The following is a 22,916-nucleotide window of genomic DNA, read 5'->3' as shown; positions in this document are numbered from 1 at the left end:
AAAAATTTTACTCGAACGAGAGCTGGGGATGTTGAAGGACGTACTGTAAGTTTCTGGGTCTATAGGAATCTCCTGATTTCTATTATTGTTTTCAAATTGTTTTTTTGTATTTTTTTAGCCATTTTTATTGTTTGAAGAATTCTCCCTCCCCCCTGGAAAAATAGGTTTTTAGATTTCAAGTTTTCAGACTTGCTTTTTTAAGTTTCAGACCCCCTCCCCTCCCCCTACTCTGAGCAGAGTCTGATATCCTACATAAATTATAGATTCTGACACAACAGTCATATTTCAACCTATTAATTTTATGACATATCTGAGACAGTATAATTTTATGATAGTTGGAACTAATTATTGTAATGTATAATAAATTAGTATAATCGATGAGTATATGCATTAGGGTTAATCTTATGATACATTTTGTAAACTTCAGGAAGAAGAATTAAGATTTTTTAATAGTGGACCACGGGCAGGGGTTGGCTATGGATCTGGTCCTCTCCCTTCTGGAGCCCCTTAATCTACTGAAGGTTTAGTTTGTGTTCTGTAAATAATCCCATACCGCAAGTACAAAATGTATGTGTGCAAAGGAAGCTATTCATTAGGCAATTTTATTTTCCGTCGGGATTGTGAGGGGTGACGAACACCCTTGTTTTAACCTCTCACATAGAAAATTTACCAATTTTGGTAGGTAATTTATGTGTTTATGAGCCTTTGGAGTGAGCATGGCTCCTCTTGTCCTCTCCTGACTGACATCCCTTAACCACTTATAAATGAATCATTTTTCGAAGTTACAACAACCAAAGTGGGCAAAACGTGACGAATATTTTGATTTGTCAAAACACTACTACTACTACTGCAAAATTATCGATTCCTCAAAATGAGATGAAATATCTCAAAAAATAAAAGTGACTAGAGGAATTGCAAATATTCTCCTGGTAATAGGTGACAAGATTTTTAAAAGAAGAAGATGAAAAAACTGCCCTTGGTCGAGCTTATGTGATTCTACAATATATCTTTTCAAATTCTCCTTTTTGCACATTGGTTCGAAAATTAGGTCGATTCTTCAAACCTTTGGGGGCGATTGGATTTCAGGACGCCAAATTGTCTAGATTAGTTGATAAATATTTAAAGGGAAAACTACAGTTTTGCTTTTTAAAATCAGATTTGTTGACGGTTGCAATTGGGAGGTTTTTTCACAAGATTATCTATTCTACAAAAAAAAAAAACATTACTAGGTTTGTTTGATAGGTCTGGTACTTCCCGAATTTATCGCACAATAACTCAAAATATAGCACTGCTTCTTTGAACCCTCATCTGTTTTAAGACTAAGGTATAATTTTTGAATGTCACGCAATTTTGTTTTATGTGGCATTTAGTGAAAGCAGACAACTCCGTAAATTTGCACAGAAATTAACAAAAAAGTTTATTTCGGGCACTGATTAAGCGATTTTGTTTCGCCAAAAAATCACTGAGACCAAGGCGAAGCTTGATAAATGCTATCGGGACTCTGCACCATCAATCTCACGGGTTAAAATGGTCTCCTGAGTTCGGTTCTGGCTGTATCAAACAATTAGTGCTGAACCTTCAGGACACCTGAAAGAGGTTATCGCGGCAGAAATTATCGATGCAGTTCATGGTACGATGTTGAACTATCCGAGGACTAGAGTGTTTCAGTTGGCTGAGGATGCTGGCATCTCAAATGAGTTGGCATATAAAATTTCACATGAATATCAGGACATAAAATCAAATATGCGTGTGACTAGTGATCTGAATGCTAGCATTTGACTATACGTGCAACCGGAGGACCATTTCAAGAGTGTATTGACTTAAATGTTTGGCCTCATTCTCAACAATTTTTTGTGCTTCTATTACTTTATAGTATAGATCCATCGGACCACGCCAGAGACCAAGGACCAGCCAAAAAAGTAGTTTTTGTTGGGTGAATGTCCTCCAAAGAAGGCCGTGGTAGGTCTGTTGGTCAACACCGCCATGCTTTTAAAAAAGACGTGGTATTATTTACATTGATCACTTTCAAAAGGGTAAAACGTACCATCGGCGGATTCAAAGCTGTTGAACAGATTTTATGATGGTCTGAAGTCAAAATGATCGCATTTGATGAAGAAAAGAAAATCGTGTTCCATCAGCCTATTTACTTTTGTAGACTTGTGCAGATTTTATATTGATATTGAAGCTCTTATGATTGGTCAGCTCCTATGATTTATCATTGTTTTTTTTTTTTTGGGGGGGGTGGGGTGGGGAGAAGTGTCAGGCCATGGAGGACCAGGGGTCAGCTTCCATAAGGTAGAATTCTTAGTAAGTACGATGGTTGCACTGAAGATGTTAAAAGTAGGATAGCTAAGGCCCAAGGTGTTTTCACATTTAAAGAAAGTTTGGAAGAATATGAATATAAGTCTACTAACCAAGATTAGAATATTTGAAGCTACAGTGATAATAGTGGTCTAGTATGATTCTGAAGCGTGGGTGCTTCGAAAAACGGAGGAGCGATGGACATTGTAAATGTTACAAAATAAACGTTTGTATTAGAATGGTGTAAAATGTTAGATTGTTTGTTAATAGTTTCTCATTATGGAATTTTATAGACAAAATTAAATAAATAATAAACTACTCTTTTAGATGGTTCGATAAGTCAAAGATATATCAGGTTTTCAATAAGGGAAGGTACCCGGTTCAGTTCAGCGCTCAACAACTGCCTTGAAGTTGAATCATGGAAGAAATACAGGCCCCAGCCTTCATCTGCATTACAGTCGACTAAACCAGAGGTATATCTTTATGCAAAAAAGAGGGGAAAATGTTGATAATATCAAAAGGGGAGCACTCAAGATTCGGCCCTAAAATGGGTCAGCTATAGAAACATTTTATTTTCTTTTGAAATTCCAAAGAATTAACAATAACTATGCAATGTAATATTTGTTTATATTCTAGATTTTATAAAAGCAATTTGAAAAATGAGTTGATATCCAATTTAGATTGGCGACTAAAATATTAAAATCCTTTTTTTTATGTACTTTTGCTAGCGTGTTTCGTGATTAGTAAACGTTACTATTATTTTTTTTTACTTAACTTAATAGAATATTTGATGCTTATTTAAAGTCATCTTAGTTGTTAGTATAAAGTTTTTCGGAAATGTAAAAAAAAATTAGATTGTGTGAATTTTTTAGCAATTTCCGATTTTCAATCTTTATTTTATTAGTTCTAATATTCTGAGAATTACTTTTTTGTTATAATTATGTAAAATCATGTTTAATAAATTTTATGATGTTTAAATTATATTTAGATCAGTTTTTTAACGCCAAAATTGAAAAAAAAGATCAAAAACTGGGTTTTAAACGCCTTGTCTTCAGAACGCTTCCATGTTCAGGAATGAATATTCTAATAAACAAAAATGCTGATCAAACTTTTATTACTTTTAGTAAAATTTCGTTTAAAATTAAGTTTTTAGTCGAGTGCTTAACGCTAAAAACGAAGCATTCAACCGTCATGGCTTCTAAATATCACCCTGTTCAGCAATGAATATTCTAATGATCTATAATGATTATCAAATGTCTAGTAAACTTGCTTTTAGGATTAAGTTTCAACTAAGTAGTTAACACTAAAACTTGAAGCACGGTAATTAAGAACTGGGTTTTAACCACCTGAGCTTGTGAACCTTTCAGGTTTAATAAAGAACATTCTAAGAATATATTTACTGCATTCTCTTTAAGGACTGGGCATATGCTTGGTTTCTTTCTTTGGTTGTTTCACCAAATATAATCTACTGTCTTCTGTCGGATTAGCTTAAGGGATGGACCAACGTAGCATTTTCAAGCTAGTGAAAACAGATGCGATCTAGTAAATTTTCCCTCTCCGATTTAGTAAATTCTTCCAGGTCAGGGTGGTAACCCTGTTCAATATACCCACTCTTTCATATGTGTAAAACTGTATGCGCGATGAAAAACCCATTTTTACGGGATTATTCAACACACTGCTGTAGAGAAATACAATGTATAGCGTGGTTTTAATAGCGTATAAGATATTTAAAGGTTGTTTTTTTTTTTGGGGGGGGGGGAGGTACCTAGGTTTGGTTAGGTTACGTATTTAATATATGCTATGCTTTGCCCCCCTTTCTTCTACCCTAATTTGTGAATCATGAACTTACTTGCAGAGGTACTTGGTAAATTTTTAAATGAGAGTACCTTTGCTGTGTTTTGATGAAAACAAATTCTAACATGCAGAAAAAGCCTTGTCAATATTAACAGCGCGGACATACAAGTCTTTATGTTCTCTATCCTACAACATATGTATAAGGTACATCCTCTCTCTCTCTCTCTCTCTCTCTGTTTCTCTCTCTCGCTCTCTCTCTCTGTCTTTCTTTCTTTCTTTCTCTCTTTCTATATCATGACATATTATTTTATTCCACCTGCTACAAGACGATGTCCTGTGTGCCATAATGGCTCTTGAGGACTTATGTTTTTTATTCAATTAATATCTACAATGTATATATTATGGTTAAGAATCCACTCTTCCGTTAATTAGCGCTTAGCGCTTTCTTTTTTAAAAGAATTTTCTTTCTCTTTTACATTAATTTGGTTTTCTTTAATTTGAAATTTATGCAGGTACCCCGAATAATAGTTCCTCGAAGTGGGATTATTGGTATAGAAAGAGCATACGAGGAGCAAGCTGCCAAAACCCAGTCGAATATACAAATGGCATTTGAAGATTTGAAGAAGCTAATACATTCTGCCGAAGAAATGGTAGCTTTAGCCAAAGATGTTTCCAGAAGAATTTCCGTAAGTTCAATGTAGTTGAAAGATTGTTAAGTAGGGTAAATAATCACCTCTCGGACGTGACCTCATTCCGGACCCAAATGCAACTATTTCAGACTACGGCTAAAATTGGCTTTATAATAAAATCAAATAAAAACAACAAGTTTTTTCAACTGAAAGTAAGGAGCAACATTAAAACTTAAAACCAGCAGACATTTGTACGTATACGGGGGGGTTCACCCCCTCGTCAATACCTCGCTCTTTAGGCTAAAGTTCGAATTTTGTTCGGATCACAAACCCCTGAAGCACAAAGGCTGTTTAATTAGAATAGATAGCTCTTTTGAAAGTACTAAAAAAAACTTTAGTGTAAAGAGCAAGGTATTGACTAGGGTGCGAACCTATGGTAGGTAAGACAGTAAGTAATTAAAATAAGAAAGTAGCCAACATATATCTCTTCAAACACGTATACAATGGAAGGAGGGCCTTAGGGTCCATATCAACTCTACAATAATTTCAAAATGCCCTCCCCCCCTCCAATTCAAATGTTTTCTATACTATTCAACTAACATTTGTCTTTGTTTATTGTTCGCCCTCACGAAAGAAATTCCTGCGTATGTATCTACATTCCTTGAGCTTGTCTTTCAACGAACATTCCTGTCTCTTAACGAACTGAGGCTAGATATAAAGTCTAAGAAATCGTCAGAGGCAGCGCACGCATTAAACGTAAACGTCTCTAAAATTTTCAAAAATAGAATTATATCCGGTATCAAACACTGCCGAAAAGCTAAGCACAAAGATAGGATGGGTTATTTGGGTAAGGGGGAATTGGACTAATAAGGAGGTACTCAGGGGCAGTATTTATTTTTATATTTATTATAAAATGATTATTAAGACTAAACAAAAAAATCATTAACAGCAGAAGATGCCTGTTATTTCAAGCAAATTAATGGTCCTATGTCAATTCTAAGTTTTTGGTCAACCTTCTTAAGACCATAGGCGGGCTGCCGTGTTTGCCTCTCATTAGAGGCAATTTAACGGTCTTAAGTCAATTTTAAATTCTTGGTCAACATGTCTGAGACTCTAGGCAGGCATGCCTTTCCAAAAACTAACAAACAAGAATGGGTCCAATAAGAGAGTCATGCATACTCCCGCCATTTACCCATGCCCCAGAGAAAAAAAAAATATTAGCAAACTGTATATATATATATATATATATATATATATATATATATATATATATATATATATATATATATATATATATATATATATATATATATATATATATATATATATATATATATATATATATATATATATATATATATATATATATATATATATATATATATATATATATATATATATATATATATATATATATATATATATATATATATATATATATATATATATATATATATATATATATATATATATATATATATATATATATATATATATATATATATATATATATATATATATATATATATATATATATATATATATATATATATATATATATATATATATATATATATATATATATATATATATATATATATATATATATATATATATATATATATATATATATATATATATATATATATATATATATATATATATATATATATATATAAAATGTTATATTATATGTATATAATGTTATATTCATCAATCCAGCAGGAGGTTTACACCTTCCATAGAAACCGCTGAACTTAGATCCCTATAACTTCCTGACAATGAACTGAAATTGGTTAAAGAGAAAAAAAAGGACAACTAAAACTCAGGACAAAACCGAAATGTTTCTACAAATTTAATTCTTGAATATAAGCTAGTATTTTAATTTCTCATTATGCTTCTGCTCTTAATTTATTCACTCGACTAACTCCATTAAACGTATATTCTTACACAGTACACGTCAAATTTCTAAAGAGTCAAAATTTTCCAATTTCAAAAACTTAAATCTAATTTTTAGAAAACAACTTCTAAGTTTTCAAAAATATAAAAACTCCAGAAAGTCCTTGAAAATTCCAGAAAAGTCCTTGTCTTGTCAGACAAGGACTTTCGCTACATGCAATCTCCTGCTATATAGTTGCCTCCTACAATTTTAGTTATAGTGAAATACATTTTACAAAGTTAATAGTTATTCTTGAATGGATTTTTTTTTATAATTCAGAATGATCATTGATTCTCTGATTATTCATTATATTATTGATTATTTTATAAGATTTATTTGATTATTTCTGATCTAGTCTGATGAGTAGCGTCTCCTCTTTCTTCTTATTTCTTTTCCTTTCTTCGTTTCTTTTTTCTTCTTTCTTTAAGTTGTGTTTCTGTTTTCTTCTTATTTCTTCTCGTTTCTTCTTTCTTCTCGTTTTTTTGTTTCTTCTTTCTCCTTTTTTTAAGTAGCGTTTCTACTTTCTTCTTATTTCTTCTCGTTTCTTCTTTTTTCTTTTTTGAGTAGCGTTTCTTCATTCGTCTTCTTTCTTCTCATTTCTTCGTTTCTTCGTTTCTTCTTTCTTTGAGTAACGTTTCTTTTTTTTCGATATGTTTCACCATCATATGGCCTAGTAACATTCCAATTTTTCCAGATATTTATATGAATTAGTAAGCCATAGAAGGTAACTGCCGTCTTGTATCCTTTGGCATTATTTTCTCTTGTTACTATTAAACGTTTTTGTCTTCTTTAAACAAGGATGGATTGATAAAGGAGGACGAGAGAGTACACAAACGTTCTATTTCTGCTCACTGTCATTTACAGGTTCATCTTTTACCTCCGAAAATTTGTAATATATGTTTATATCTAGTAAAAAAAAAACCATATATTTTACAAGTTTCAAAAGTTATTCATAAATGATCTTATTTCTTAACTTAATGTTTCGCCATATTTCTATTGAGTAGCAGTTTTCTCTTTCTTTCTTGGTAGATTTGATGATACATTTTTTTTTTCCAACATTCAAAAGTTAACTTTTAAATTTTTTTTGGTGGCTACTGTTAAACTTTTTGTCTTGGTATGAAAAGGAAGGATGTATAAAGTAGGATGAGAGAGTACACAAACGTTCTTTTTTTCTCCTCGCGGCCAGCTACAGGGCCATCTTTTACGCATATGCAACCCGCGGAAATTTGAAATATATGCTTGAATCTAGTATGTGTATTTTACAATTTTTAAAAGTTATTTATAAATGACGTCATTTTTTAATTTAACATTTCGTAATATTTCTGGTGAGTAGCATTTCTCCCTTTCGTTATTGGTAAGAAAGTTTCCCTTTCGATCATTCGTATTTTTTTTTTCAAATTTTAAATTTTATTATAAATGATATTATTTCTTAATTTACCATCTCGTAACATCTCTCCTGGGAAGCGTTTCTTTTTTTCTTTCTTGATAAATTTTGCGATCATTCGTTTTGGTGATCTTGTCTGTTCTTCCAGTTTTTTTTTTTTTTTTTTTTTTTTTTTTTTTTTTACTTGGGGGCATCTTCTATTGCTACTATCAACCTTGTTTGTGTTTTCAAAAAAAGAGAGGCAGGCTACAAGGGGACGAGTTAGTGATTAAAGTTACCCTTTGACTTTAGGTATTGATGAAGACAATGAAGTCAAGGAAGTTGTCAAGGAAGATATTTAAATAAATTTATTTAATTGTATCCCTTCTTTAAAAGAATAAAAATTTCATTATTAAAAAAAAATATATTATATGTAAAGAATATATTAATTTTGTAAAAATAAAGAATTTTTTATGTAAAGTTTTAATTTTAATTTTTAGTTTTTAGAAATTACACACAATACTACTTTTGTATGAAAATTCCAAAAAAAACGTTTTTTTTTCTTTTTGACCACAAACTTGACGCAAATCAGCCGAGTCAGTTGGAATTGAGCAGGAACTGATGAAAGAGAAAATAATGGCAGCATTGCTTATGAAGTTCTTGCAACAAAATGAAATGCTATTCATTTACTGAATTATTTCATTTTAATTTTTTATAGCTAGTTTATCTGAATAGCCCTCAAGCAAGGGTGCCACAAGTAAGAGCTAGGAGGTAGTTGTACCCCGGGGAGCCATTAACACCAAGCTATGTGCACAATTTTGTAATATCTAGTAGAATCTGACACCAGTTTCATCTAAAAAACCATATTTTAGGTGTTATTTATTGACTTTAAAATTTAAGGGAAATTTAAACCCCCGGGGGAGGCGAGCCTAAAGTGAATAGATTAGGGTGGAGGACGAGCTTGCGTAGTTGTGCCAGCCTCAGGCGGCTTGAAGCTGGAGTAAGCTGATAGTAGTCGTAGTAGTAGTAGATTTTATTTACCTTACAGTATTAACCTTATTTGTACTATTTATTGTCCACCTATATTATTCACATTTATTTGCAATCACTCTATTCATCATTCACGTTTATATACTATTCACCTTTTTTATCTTATGTATTTTTCACCCAAGTCTGGAAATTGGCCAAAAAGGTTTTTTGTCGCTGATCAGTTTGAAACTTATAACAGTAAGACACTTGGCCAAGAGAGGCTAATCTACAAAAGAATTGATATGGAGCACCCTCCCTTCCATAAAAGAGGGTAAATAAAGATGACCCAATAATTGACCCAAAAAGAGTCAATAAAATGGAAATATATTTTGCCGAATACTACTCACCTTAATTGATTTATTAGGAAAAGAAGGGAAATATCAGCGAGGACGAAACAGTACTCTTTAAAAGCTATCTTTTAACGTTGGGTATTGATGATCCAGTGACGAGGGACACACATGGGACAAGTAATAACTACTACGAAAAACTTGGAATGGAAATTGAGGACGCCCTCTTTCGACCCGTTGAAGTAAGTTTCTCTAGTTGTAAATCGAACGAGAAAAAAAATGTGAAATTTCGTACTTTAGCGTATAAAGACCTCTCTGTTGCCTTCGCTCTCTCTGTTGCCTTCGCTCTCTCTGTTTGCTTTTGCTCTCTCTTTGGTCTTCTCTCTGTGGTTTTTAAAGGGGGACAGAACTGTTTAAAAGCTATCTTTTAACGTTTGCTATTGTTGATTCAGTTACGTCCTTTAGTAACTTCAACTATATCTGTTCAGTATTAAACATCCTTCAGTCATACCTTACCAATCATGTAGGGTAGACGATTATTATATGTTGTTTAATTACAATTTTTTTACCACAAATCAAGGTTTCCAAAGAAAAGTAAAGAGCTACACTTAAACCAAAGACGAATAGAAATAGTAATAATTCAAGAAACGAACATAAATAATTATCAATAGATAAATGAAACCCAAAACGAACAAAAGTTACACTAAATAATCAACTCAAACTTTAAAAGAACAGAAACTACCTCAAATAGATTAGTGTTGACGCCCCATAAGCCTGCTAAAGACCAGAACATCATTTGCGCCTTACCTTTTTCTGCCTCCTTTCCTAATAACAAAACTATATGTAAATCATGGGAAGTTCTTAGAAATTAGTCGTTGCCCAAAGGACTGTGGGGGGGGGGGGGTGGTGATATCATCCCCGGAGACATAGTTATTGGATTTTTTACTATTTCGAACAAAATATCTCTCATATTTTAATTGGGGTAGGGTAGCTAAAATGGCGTTGGAGGAAGGCTGGTAGAGCCCCAATCACTTTTGCCTCACAAAAAGGGCACTAGAGCTTTCAGTTCCAAATTTTTTTCCCACCTTTAAAGTTTCTATGACATTTCCTTCCATACGAAGTGTCCTGGTGAAAAAAAATATATAAACAATACATTGAAGCCGTATCACTCTTTACTTAGGCAACGCTGTTGCACTGTCTATGATAAAGCCTTTTATAGTATAGGTATAAGTGTGGGTTATAGTATAGGTGCATCTTCTTTTAAGAGCACTTGGATATCCATAAGCTTGTTTGTAAGAGAATCAATATTGCTAAAGCTGACACGTAGGGTATTGTTGTTCTGCTTTCATGACCTGTCGTCCAGCAGCAGAGGTCCCGTATCTGTGATCACATATTTGATACAGGGGGCATAGAAGTAAGTTCAGAGGTATGACAATTTTTTTTTTGTATACATGTAATATCTTGGCAAAGTTTTGACATAGATATAATTGTGTTATTGGAGGTTAGATCACATTTTTATTTATTTATTTTTTTTTTCAATTTCCAGCAGACAGTCCTTTGTACCACTTTCAGGGGAGAGTGTGGGAAGCCTAAGGCCAGGATTTGTATTGGGAAATAGGGAAAACAACATTGGAAATTTCTAGCTACCTTTCTTTAGAAAGAAATTATTCCTTTTTGTACACAAATTTCGGTTTCAGTGGGAGGTATAATTATAGGTATAGGTATAAGTATAGGTATAAGTGTAGGTTATAGTATAGGTATAGTATAGTATAGTGTAGGTATAAGTGCTGATAATATAGCTTAATATAAGTGCTGATAATATTTCTGAAAACGGGAACATACTCTACCAATGTAGGCTATGCTTGAAAGGAGGACAGCACTGTTTAAGACCATGTTTTAACGCTGGGTATTTGTGATCCAGTTGCCCTTTGATTATTTCAACTATATTTTTTGCGTTTTAATTTTTCAGTCATACCTTAATAATCATAATATCAGGATTGGCATTTACGGTTTTTATCTATTAATAAAGCTTTTGGTAGCATTGGTGTTCCTCAAGGCTCGGTAGTAATTTATTTATTTCCCTCAAAATCAAAAAGTATATAGATTACGTAAATGAAATTGCAGAAATACTTTAACAAATATTAAAAAAGCAACGATTTAGAATAGGCTTAAAAACATACCTGCATAAAATACTTTAAAAAATATCAAATATTGTTTAAATTCTGGAAAACAGGGATAAGATCATGCATAGAAAGTATACTTTCAAATGTAGGATATAATTATTTATTTTAATCGTAGCTAATTCCAACTCCTTTTTTAATTTGAATGTCGAAACCAATTCAGTTTTTTTCTTGGAAAATTGTGCCGGTTTTATTCTCGATTTATATCCACTACCATCAAAAAACTTAAAGCTTAAATCAAGAACGCCCCCGCTCGACCTGCTGAAGTATGTTTTCTTTTTTTAAAGTAGATAGCTTACTGATTGGCTTCTTTATTAAATTCATATAAAGCCTTTTTTAGTACCTCGGGTTGTCAGCCTTGCCAACGTTGCAACGTAAATCTAGTTTCTGTTCGTTGTAATTTTGGTTGATTTTTTATTTTAATTTCTGCTTGTTTTATATTTGAAGTGAAATGTTCCAATATTCCTATGTATTCTTTTTTTTTTTTTATTTGCTTTAACAACCATGATAATATGGTTAAACTAGTGTCAACGAAAATAGTCGATATCATAATTTATGAAAATAAGTAATTAATAATTATTTAGTAAAACAAAGTTTAATTGATAGATCAATTGAACAATAAATTAATTGAAACAATTAACAAAACAATGAAAATAATTAATATCTGGATGAAAGTAAGTTTCTTTTCTTAAAGAGAAAAAAAAAACAATCAAAAGAGTTCTCCTTTTCGTGTCGATGATATGACGGACCACTATTTGGAGAAATTAATAAAGGTAAGAAAGGCCACCGTAAGAAGGGCTTTCTGTGGTGGGGGGACGCCATTAATTACGACAATTTTCTTATGAAATGTTTTTTGGAAGGTATTTTGGTTTGAACTGTTCTGGTTCGGCTGTTATTTAATAAAAAATATGTAGGTGCCTTCTAAGATTTAAAGTTAACCTTGTTTTTGAATTTGTCGTCACTGACAGGAGTAGAGATGGGTTGATAAAAATTGGATACATTTCTTGTGAACTCAATGTTAAGTTCCTTTTTCAACTTTGGCATTGTATTGGGTCGAAAATAAAAGTTTTTTTTACCAGACTATCAGATAAACGTCTGTTTATTTTATATTCTTATATTTATACATTATATTTTGGTTACGTTTTAAAACTAGCTCATATTTTACATCCTATCGTATCCCCAATTATTTAAAAATCATATCACGTTGATACAAGAATAGAATAAAAACAAAAACACAGGGTAAAAACAACAGGGGATTTACTTAAGACAGTGAAATTTGTTTAAACCTTCAGAATATTATCCAAGAGCTGTCCTCAGCAAACTACGTATATAAATAAAATAAAACTTACAATAACAACTAAAATGAGTGAATAGAAAGTAACAAATGAATTAAAATCGTTAAAATTGATATAAATTGCGTTTAGAATTCTTCGAGTTCTACTGGGTAACAATGTGTTGCGATTTGCTCCTATGGAACTGAGCAAATGATACTGTGCCGTTTAAATTCTAGGAAACCCATTTTAGAGTGCCATACTTTACTCCCCGATCTATTTTCTGTAATTGTTCTAACCTGGAAAAGTCAGTTTTTTTAGGAGCTATAAATACCATACTTTTTTATGACTGTAGATAAATATATTTCTTGGGTACGGCAAAGGAAAAATTAGGAGCAGTGAATTTGATAAGGAACGTTGTGCTAGTTGGTATATGAAATGTTTTGTGGGAGGGGGATACGATGAGCAAAATTGGTTGTATAGTTATCAATTTAATTCTAACTCTTTCTTATCCTCTGAATTTACTATCATGGTTGCAGAGGTAGCTGCAACCTAGTAAAGAGCGAACAACAGCCCATAGTAACCAAAAGTTAAAAAAACTTTTTTTAAAAAACTGCCTAGTGAAAAAAACTGCCATCTGACACTGACTTAGGAATCATAACTATTATTTCGGTTCATCTTAAAAGTAAAAGTTTATTGTGAAAAGAAATTGGGGGGGGGGGGTTCGAAAAAACCTCAAACCCCTCGAAAATGGCGTCAGATCAAAATGAAAAGTATACCATTGAACTTTTTTTTTTCGTTTTTTTAATAGGCCTAGCGGGCTACCAGGGCATCATAGAAAGATGCTTAATGGCCCATTTAAAAGCTTTTTCTTATTTCTGCGTGTTTTTTAGAATTTCCACCATCTGCAAGTGCTATATGGCACTAAAATGATACTTTTTGTGCCATTTCTCAAGGGGTGGCACTAGCAGGCTACAAGAACATCATAGACGGATTCTTTTATAGCTCATATAAACGATATTGCTCAAATCTACGTCCTTCATAGAAATTCCACCATCAGCAAGTTCCAAATGGCACTAAAAACGACACTTTTGGTGCCGTGTCTCAAGTGGAAAAGCTGGGGCTACTGGGCTAGCAGAACTTATAAGAGTGATGCTTAATTGCCCATTTGAAAGCTATTACTTATAAATACGTGCTTTTTTCATCAATTTTACCATTTGTAAGTGCGATATAGCACTGAAAACAACACTTTTGGTCCCACTTCTTAAGTGGAAAAGCTCTGAAGTACAAAACAGGTACTATTGTAATAGTTATGTTCCAGAACCCTTAATTGGAGGTTTACAAGAACCCCTCCCGTACACTCCCGCTCCCAGACCTCTTAGCACGTTTCATAAATCGTCTGCTCATCAGTAAGCTACTGAAACATTAGCAGGCTACCACACCATTTTAGATATATGTTTAATAGCTCAATTAAAAACTATTGCTTATATTTACTAGTTTATTTTTTTTAATTTTACCATCTATTAGATTTCACAGTGTTTAATGTTAACTAGTTTCTGAGGAGAATTTGCAATGAACTCTTTGTCATGGTTGATGCATTTGCTGCAACCTAGTAAAGAGCGAACCACAGCCCATAGTAACTAAAAGTTAAAAGACATTAAAACGGTATTTTTTTTTCTTCTTTTTTCCAGGCCTAGCTACTTACTAGAACATCATAGAGACATGCTTAAGAGCTCATTCAAAAGCTATTTTTCATATATACGTGGTTTATATAAATTATTTGAAAAAAACTGCGTTTTCTAAAGAGTTAAAGAGGCTGAGTTACAAGGTCGAACCTTAAAACGTACAGGGATTAGGAGGCACAGTTGGGGGGCTGCCGCCCCCAAACCCCCGCTTTCGCAGCCTTTAAATAAAAAAAGTTCTTTAAACTGAAAGTAAGGAGCGACATTAAATCTTAAAACGAACAGAAATTATTCCGTATATGTAAGGGGCTGTGCCCTCCTCAACGCCTCGCTCTTTACGCTAAAGTTTTTATTGTTTAAAAAAAAGAGTTGTGAGAAAGTCAAACTTTAGCGTAGAGAGCGAAGCGTTGAGGAGGGCACAGCCCTTACATATACGGAATAATTTCTGTTCGTTTTAAGATTTAATGTCGCTCCTTACTTTCAGTTTAAAGAACTTTTTTTTTATTTAAAGGCTGCGAAAGTGGGGGTTTGGGGGACGGCAGCCCCCCAACTGTGCCTCCTAATCCCTGTACGTTTTAAGGTTCGACCTTGTAACTCAGCCTCTTTAACTCTTTAGAAAACGTAGTTTTTTTCAAATAATTTCTGCACGTTTTGTACAGTTTATTACTCAAGGGTCGACCTTGTAACTCAGCCTCTTTAACTCTTTAGAAAACGTAATTTTTTTCAAATAATTTAAAAAAGAAACTGAGTTTCTTTTTTAAGTTTAAATTCAGTATATAAAAAATTTGCTCTGATAGTGAATCGAACCCGGATTTTCCGCCTGACAATCTGGAGTATCAATCGCTGGACTATAGAGACACAATAGTAATTGTTTTTTAGTAAATGGAAGCTATTTTCGACGCAAGCAAATTCCCAAAAAACTTGATATTTGGTTTTTGGAAAACAGGGAAGGAGTGATTAGATTGAGCTGAAATTTCGAGGATATGTTCCCAAGCCCCAGGACAGCTTATCCTCCAAAGTTCCGCTTGATCAAACACCGTTAAAAGGGGATTGTGGTGGGAAAAATTAACATTGGCTAATATTGGAAAACAAGGTTTTTCATAAATGTAAATTCGGGGGATAATTTTTTCGGTCTGAAAATATCAAAAGGCCCTAACAGGTCGAATTCTGCTTCGAATGAGTCCTCATTCAACCGGATCCGTTGCCAACTGTGGCCTGTAGGCGTGGCTAAGAAAAAAATATATATGAACTTTAAGTGGCTATATTTGGTTTTTTGAAAACAGGGAAGGAGTGATCGGATTGAGCTGAAATTTCGAGGATAAGCTCCCAGGCCCTAGGAAAGCTTAACCTCTAATTTTCAGCCCAATCGGACAACGTTAAAGGGCGGCTGTGGTGGGAGGGTCCAAACTTCCGGCCCAGTTTACCCCATGAAGATAAAGTCGGAGAAGGATGAAATTTTGCAAGTTTCTTAGTTTGAGCTTGGGCTACAAAATGCGATTACCGCCGTCTCTCTGCGACCTCTAGGACCTGAAATCGCTTAACATTGTGGTGGGTCGCCTCTTTATAGAGGAACAAGTGTGCCTCCTTGATTCCACCATTCGCAAGTACTATATGGCACGAAAAAGGGTACTTTTTTCCATTTCTCAAGGGTGGGGCTAGCGGGCAACCAGAACATCTTACATAGATTTTTGATAGCTCATGTAAAAAATATTGCTCATATCTACGTTCTTCCTATAAAATCCGCCATCTGCAAGTTTCAAATGGCACTTAAAACGGCGCCATAAAACGGCCTTTTGGCGCCATGTCTCAAGTAGTAAAGCTGGGGCTAGGGGGCTACCAGAACTTTTTAGAGTGGTGTTTAATGGCTCATTTGAAAAATTTTGCGGGACTTTTACACTCGAGAAGTGATGTTTGGTGACAAGAAAATATGATGAAAATAAAATACTTTATTAGCAAAATTGTGAAGGTCATTTGCGAATTATTAAATTGGGAGCTTCGGAGTCGGCTGACCGTCTCAAAGACAAAGAAAAGTTAATTATTAACGCGATTCTTGACCTTGTTCATTTTATTTCATTATTAACGCGATTCTTGAGTACACTGGTTAGTTTGGTTTGACTTGTGATAGAATATAGTGTCTCACCATGGATGTTCAAGAATCATTTCAGATTGTTGGAAGGGCTACAACACAACTGAAATGGAACAAGCAGGTTTCCCTCATTTGAAAGTGAACCACCAAAATAATTTTTTCGACCCAGAAACCAGCGCCTCTACCCAAAAAGTAGAGAATATGTGGGGTTCCGCAAAGTGGAGGAACAAACGGCACCGAGGTGCATCCTGCCATCATTTACATTCATCCTTAGTAGAGTCCATGTTGCGGGCGGCAGTAAAGGCAGGAGGCCGAGTTCATTTTAACGCGATTCTTGAGGACATTTCTGTGTTCTTGGAGCATATTTCCAAGTTGTAGTTTTCACAATTTTGCTAATAAAGAATTCTATTTTCATCATATTTTTGTTCATGAGGTTTGCTTAGGTTAAAATAGGTTTGTTTAGGTTACGTATTTAATATATACTATGCTTTACCAAAATACCCTCCCCCCCCCGAATGTGGAACTATATAGCCCAAATTTGTTTATAACTATTATATTTTCATCATAATTTCGTTTTGTTTCATTAGCATTCACCGAAATTCACTTCTCAAGTGTGTTTTATATAATAGACAAGTACAACTTTTGCTCATATCTAGATGCTTTTTATCAATTCTACCATTCGCAAGTGAGATATGGCACTGAAAACAACACTTTTGATGCCACTTCTTAAGTGGAAAATCTTGGAAGCATAAAACGGTATTATTGTAATAATTATGGTCCATAAACCCTTAACTGGAGGTTTGCAAGAACACCTCCCGTGAATTCCTCCTTCAGGCCCCCTTAATAAGCTACGCAATTAAAGTCCTACAAACACCAATATATTAAATTATATTATTACTAGTGCTGAAACCCCTATGCCTTCCCAAGGCCAGAACAAAGTTTTCACTTTACTGAAAAGAATATAAATGCTTTTTTATATAACTTTAATAAATCAAATAACATTAACATTTGATTACTAAATATCAGTATATGTATATTAAACTGACAATGCACATTTATTTGTATTTTTTTCAGTAAAGTGCAAATTTTGTTCTGGCCTTGGGAAGGCATAGGGGTTTTGAGCCCGACTTATGTTAATTTCTTTTCGTTTTGAGTTTGACTCGGTTATTTATTGTAATTTCTGTTTGTTTTGGGTTTCATTTATTTATCGATGCTGATTTGTGGTAGTTTCACGCTTGGTAGATTATTTGATTTTATTGTTGCTCATTTTTTGTTTAATGGATTTCTTTACTTTTCTTTGAAAAACTTATTTTGTGGAAAAGTTTTTTTGATTAATTTCTGTTTGTTTTATATTGACATGGTCTTTTCAGGGAAAAAGAAATTAATACTTTAAATCTTTCTTTTTTAAGACTTTGTAATTTGGCCTGCTATTTGTATGCTGGAGAAAAATTTTCAGCAATTTTTAACTATATACACCCTTAAAAAAATCTGAACACAAATAGTATTGTTTAATTTAGTTTCATACCTCCTCTAGTTGACCTGAAATGGAAAACTTGATACCATTCGCAAAAAAATCTGTTTATTTTCTTTTATAGCTTGGATACACTTAGGCTTTTTTGATTTGGTTAAATTATAAGAGCAGAAGTAGCCACGAAAGTTTGAACATAATACCCTCAGTTGTTCTTGGGATACTGCTGAGATGTTTTATTGGGAATTAGCATTAACACAGTGCATTTTGATTTAATCTTAAGGCAACATTTGTTAAACATAATGGGAAAATGGGAGGGTGTGTGTGGGAGGGGGATTAGTTGCCCTCCAATCACTTGACTATTAAAAAGGGCATCAGCCCTTTCTATTTTCAATCGAATGAGCCCTTTTCGAAGTTACCACGACAACTCCTTCGATACGAAGTGTTCTGGTCTAAACAACAACAGCAACAAAAAAAAATTAAATAATACATTACACATTCGATCTTCACTATAAAAATGTAAATCCTTCCAATCACTTTCGACTATTAAAAGGGATACTAGGCCTTTAGATTTCCATTTGAATGAGCCCTTTTTGAAACGACAACGTTTTCTATAAACACCTTATATGCCCCCAGGGCATAAATTACAACCCTTGCCCTAAGAGCTGTTAGGGTGGTTGTCATCCTCTAAATCCTAATTTCCAGAACTTTCAACTACGTTAAACAAAATGGCTATCTCCAAATTCTGATTGGATATGTTTGGGGAAATGGTGGGCGTGAGAAGGGCGTTAGTCACTCTCCAATTGCTTTCAACTATTAAAAATGACACTAGCCCTTTCACTTTCCAATCAAATGAGCCCTTTGAAGTTTCTACGACAACACTTTAAATAAATACCTTATATGCCCCCAGGGCATAACTTACAGCCCTTGCCCTGAAGGCTGGGGAGAGGGGGTGTTGTCATTCTCAAAGAATTAATTTCCAGAAGTTTCTACTACGTTGAACAAAATAGCTATCTGAAAATTTGGATTGGATGTGTTTTGAGGAATAATGGGCGTGAGAGGGGAGTTAGTTACCCTCCAATCACTTTCGACTATTAAAAAGGGCACTACCCCTCTCAATTTCCAATTGAATTAGCCCCTTTTGAAGTTTTACGACAACTCTATCTATAAAAAACCTTATTTGTCCCTAGGGCATAACTTATAACCTTTGCCCTGGGGGCTCTTGGGGGTTTGTCATACTTAAATACATAATTTCCATAATTTTTAATTACGTTGAACAAAAGGGCTATCTCTAAACTTTGATTGAATGTTTTTGGGGAAATGGTGGGCGTGAAAGGGGGTTTAATTTCTCTCAACTCACTTTCGGCTATTAAAAAGGGCAATTTCAATTTCCAATCAAATGAGCCCTTTTTGAAATTTTTACAACAACTTTCTATATAAACCTTATATGCCCCCAGGGCATAACTTACAGCCCTTGCACTGAGAGCTCTGAGGGGGTTATCTTCCTAAAAGACCTAATTTCCAGAACCTTCAACTACGTTGAACAAAGTGGATATCTCAAAGTTTTGATTGGATGTGTTTAGGAAAATGGTGGGCGTGAGAGGGGCGTTAGTCACCCTCCAATCACTTTCAAATATTAAAAAAGGCACTAGCCCTTTCAATTTCCAATTGAATGAGCCCTTTTGAAGTTTCTATGACAACACTTTCAATAAAACCTTATATGCCCCCAGGGCATAACTTACAACCCTTGCCCAAAGGGCTCTGAGGGGTTGTCATCCTTAAAGACCTAATTTCCAAAACTTTCAACTACGTTGAATAAAATGACTATTATTGGTGTGTAAGTACGGGTGTCGCCACTTATTGATGCAAAAATGGCGCAAAAAGGTTGCTATGCCACTTACTCGAAGGGGAGAACCTTGTTGGCCCAAATGTTAGTGGGATTCCCGCTCTTACCCCAACGGTCCTGCAAACATCGGGTTTGGTACTACCCGATTTGCAGTACACCCTGTCCTAGGGTATGATAACGCGATCGAGTGGTCAAATGGCCACTTTCTAAAGCCAAATGTACCCGCCTTGGGTTACGGCTAGAAAATCTGTTAACTCTCTCCTTGGAGGTAACAAACCTCCCTGTCAATATAATAATGACGGTGCCTCGTAGCTCTATTCCTACCCTGCCTGGGTTACGGAAACTAGTACACAGTCTGTAGAAAACACATTACTTGTACTCTTCCAAAAGGGTCACAATAATCCCACATAAATCTATATCCCCGAACGGGGTCTAAGCGCACACTAAAACAAAAAAATATTTTTCACACAACTGTTCATATGGATGGACCTTAGCTTGGCCCAGCCAATCAGCTACATCCCCATTCAAACCCAATTCTACCTCTTAGATTTATCTTTCAATGACTCCCAAACCAGGAAGTACCAAAAATAGAACTTACTTCAAGCTTAATTATTGCGAGACCTCTAACTTAACAACAAGAATTTAACCTGTCTTTTGAAATTATACTATAAGCAAATATAATTAAGAAAACGAAAACAGGTCATTTATCTGAAAGGAAAAGAAACAGGGGTGGAACCCCAACACCTCCCCGCGCAAGATAAATGACCGCCCACGCGCTACCTTGGTCCACCCGTACAAACATAAACACTTAACTTCAACTTCACAAAATCCATTTGCCTTCTCTCTTCCACCAGTGTCTGTGCTACTGTTTCCACCGCTTGGCTCTGGATCGGTCGTCATCGACACGTTTCTACTGTAGGACCACCATGGTCTAATTCGTATAGCAACCGCATTAGGTTTTGAAAGTTGAAGTCCCCAAGATTCATAGACAATGATTGTGAGCAGCACAATAAAAAACAATAAAATTTCTCGCTATCACTAATTTACAAGAGGAGCAGAGAATCAGTTTCTGGCACATGTGATGATGCCAGCTATCATGACAAATTGGCTGCACTAGCCTCTTAATTTCCACCTGTGGAAACAACCCCACATCTCAATCAAAAAATAAATTGCCCCTTGGCATAATTTCAAATAATCTAAGGCCGAAAATGCAAAGGCTTGTGAAAACGATAAGGGTACTGGGAATGAAGTAAAATTTTGAGCGAACCATGAATCGCCTTTTTTCTGGGTTCCCTCCCCTGGGATAATCAAATGCAAAATATGCGTTGATGCTAATTGAAGATGAAATTTGGATACATCTCTCACTGAATACAATTTGCCGGAAATAATTGTCGGTTCCCATGAAGAATAATAACTATGAATAGGTTTGCTGGACAAAGGTTTGGGTGAAATGTGAAGTGACTGGGAGAGAGTATCCCCCCAAGGACTCCAGATCAGAAAGGCAAAATCTCGGTAAAGGGATCACAACTTGTCCGCCAGCTGTGCATTGAGGAAAAAGGCTATCTTTTGCGACTTCCCGAAGGGGATCTTCCCCAAGGGATTCCTCCCCCTCATAAAGGAACAAACCCTCTTTTGAGTTGATCAGACCAATATCAGATTCCTTCCCAAATTTTTCCAATCCGACTCGACATTCCATATCTCCCAACTTTCCCCCAACCCATTGTAGGTCATTTATCTATTTTGTAACCATCTTGTTTTATTCCCCATTGGTTTTGGACCTCTTTTTTCCCCCTATTATTTAAGTTATCAAGGCACAGCCCATCCAATATTTTTTTATTTTTCACCACTGCAGGCTGAATTTCTAAATGTTGCCTCTTGTTTGCATTTCTCTTTTTATCTCTACATTTATCAATTTTGTTATTCGCGCAAAATACTAAATCATCGTTAAATCTGATTTGGAATCCAGTGTCCACCATCTTTGCGTGCATAACTTCATTGTAGCTTTGTTTAATATCTCTTTTCTCTCTCTTAGTTTTCTTTTCTTTTGCAGTAGCATTAAATAAATCGTCATGAAATCTGAATTGGACTCCAGTGTCCATCTTTGACTGCATTTCTTTATTGTAGTTCTGCTTTGCATCTTTTTTCTCTCTTTTAGTTCTCTTTATTTTTACCGCAGAAACAAATATTTCGTTGTCAAATGGGAACTGAATTTCGACATTTTGTTTTTCGTATTGTACTAAAATTTCCCGAACTTTGCGAGGAAAAGTGCGCACAATAAATTTCGTCTCCTTTTTCTCTGGTACAATCAGTGTTTCATTTTGGCAAATTTTTTTCGGCGTCTCGTATTCATTATAAATGTTCTCAAGTTTTCTATTATCTGCAAATTTTCCTGAAAAATCATTTTCGCGCGCCTTATTTTCAATATTATGTTGTCTGTTTACTTCTGCATCCCATTTCTGTGGAATATCAATATTTCGAACACGCATATCAAGTATTTCGCTTTTCCAACAGGGTGGCACAGCCTCCCCATTTGTTTTATGGGCCGGTCCACCTCCCCCCGTAGTTAATGGAGTATTATATTTTTCCGTCGTAGTGTAATTTTTTAATTTTCCCACTGTTAAAGAAGTCTCTTTTAACGGTAGGAGATTTCCGATATCTCCAAAGTCTCCTCCTACTAAAACATCCACTGCTAGCGCAGGTACTAAGCCTACTTTTATCGTTTTTCTCTGGACCGTACCGTCCTTCTTTGCAATATCTATTCTTACCCAAGCAGACGGGCATGGGTGCTTGTCTCCATAATAACATAATGTTGTAATCTTATTTTTATGGTCTATCTCCGTTCTATTAATTAGGCCAGTTTGCACATAGGTTTGGTCACTGCAGGAATTAATTGCCATTTCGACTAATTCCCCGTTCAATTTTCCGTATTTTATGCGACTGCAAATGCGTAATTTTTTTCCTTATTATGGGTCATGGCCCAGGCTGTCGTTTTATGCGGTTTTTGGTAATGTTTATTAGGGCAGTTTCTTGCAAAATGCCCC

General features: G+C 34.6%; 1 protein-coding gene across 1 annotated transcript in view; it reads left to right on the top strand.

Moving 5' to 3' along the window:
• Window positions 1-22,916, top strand: part of Vps36 (vacuolar protein sorting 36) — a 66,071-nt gene that overhangs the window by 18,946 nt on the left and 24,209 nt on the right. The window contains exons 4-6 of the mRNA XM_089095228.1: window positions 2,629-2,774; window positions 4,608-4,781; window positions 9,420-9,584. Of these exons, the coding sequence (XP_088951354.1) occupies window positions 2,629-2,774; window positions 4,608-4,781; window positions 9,420-9,584 (485 nt within the window). The remainder of the gene's footprint in view (window positions 1-2,628; window positions 2,775-4,607; window positions 4,782-9,419; window positions 9,585-22,916) is intronic.

Source organism: Artemia sp. Qi Xiang Cuo, chromosome 10 (genome assembly GCF_049724085.1).
Source record: "Artemia sp. Qi Xiang Cuo chromosome 10, ASM4972408v1, whole genome shotgun sequence".
Lineage (NCBI taxonomy): Eukaryota > Metazoa > Arthropoda > Branchiopoda > Anostraca > Artemiidae > Artemia > Artemia sp. Qi Xiang Cuo.
The sequence above is the reverse complement of the archived record's forward strand: the minus strand, read 5'-3'. Positions and strand labels throughout refer to the sequence as shown.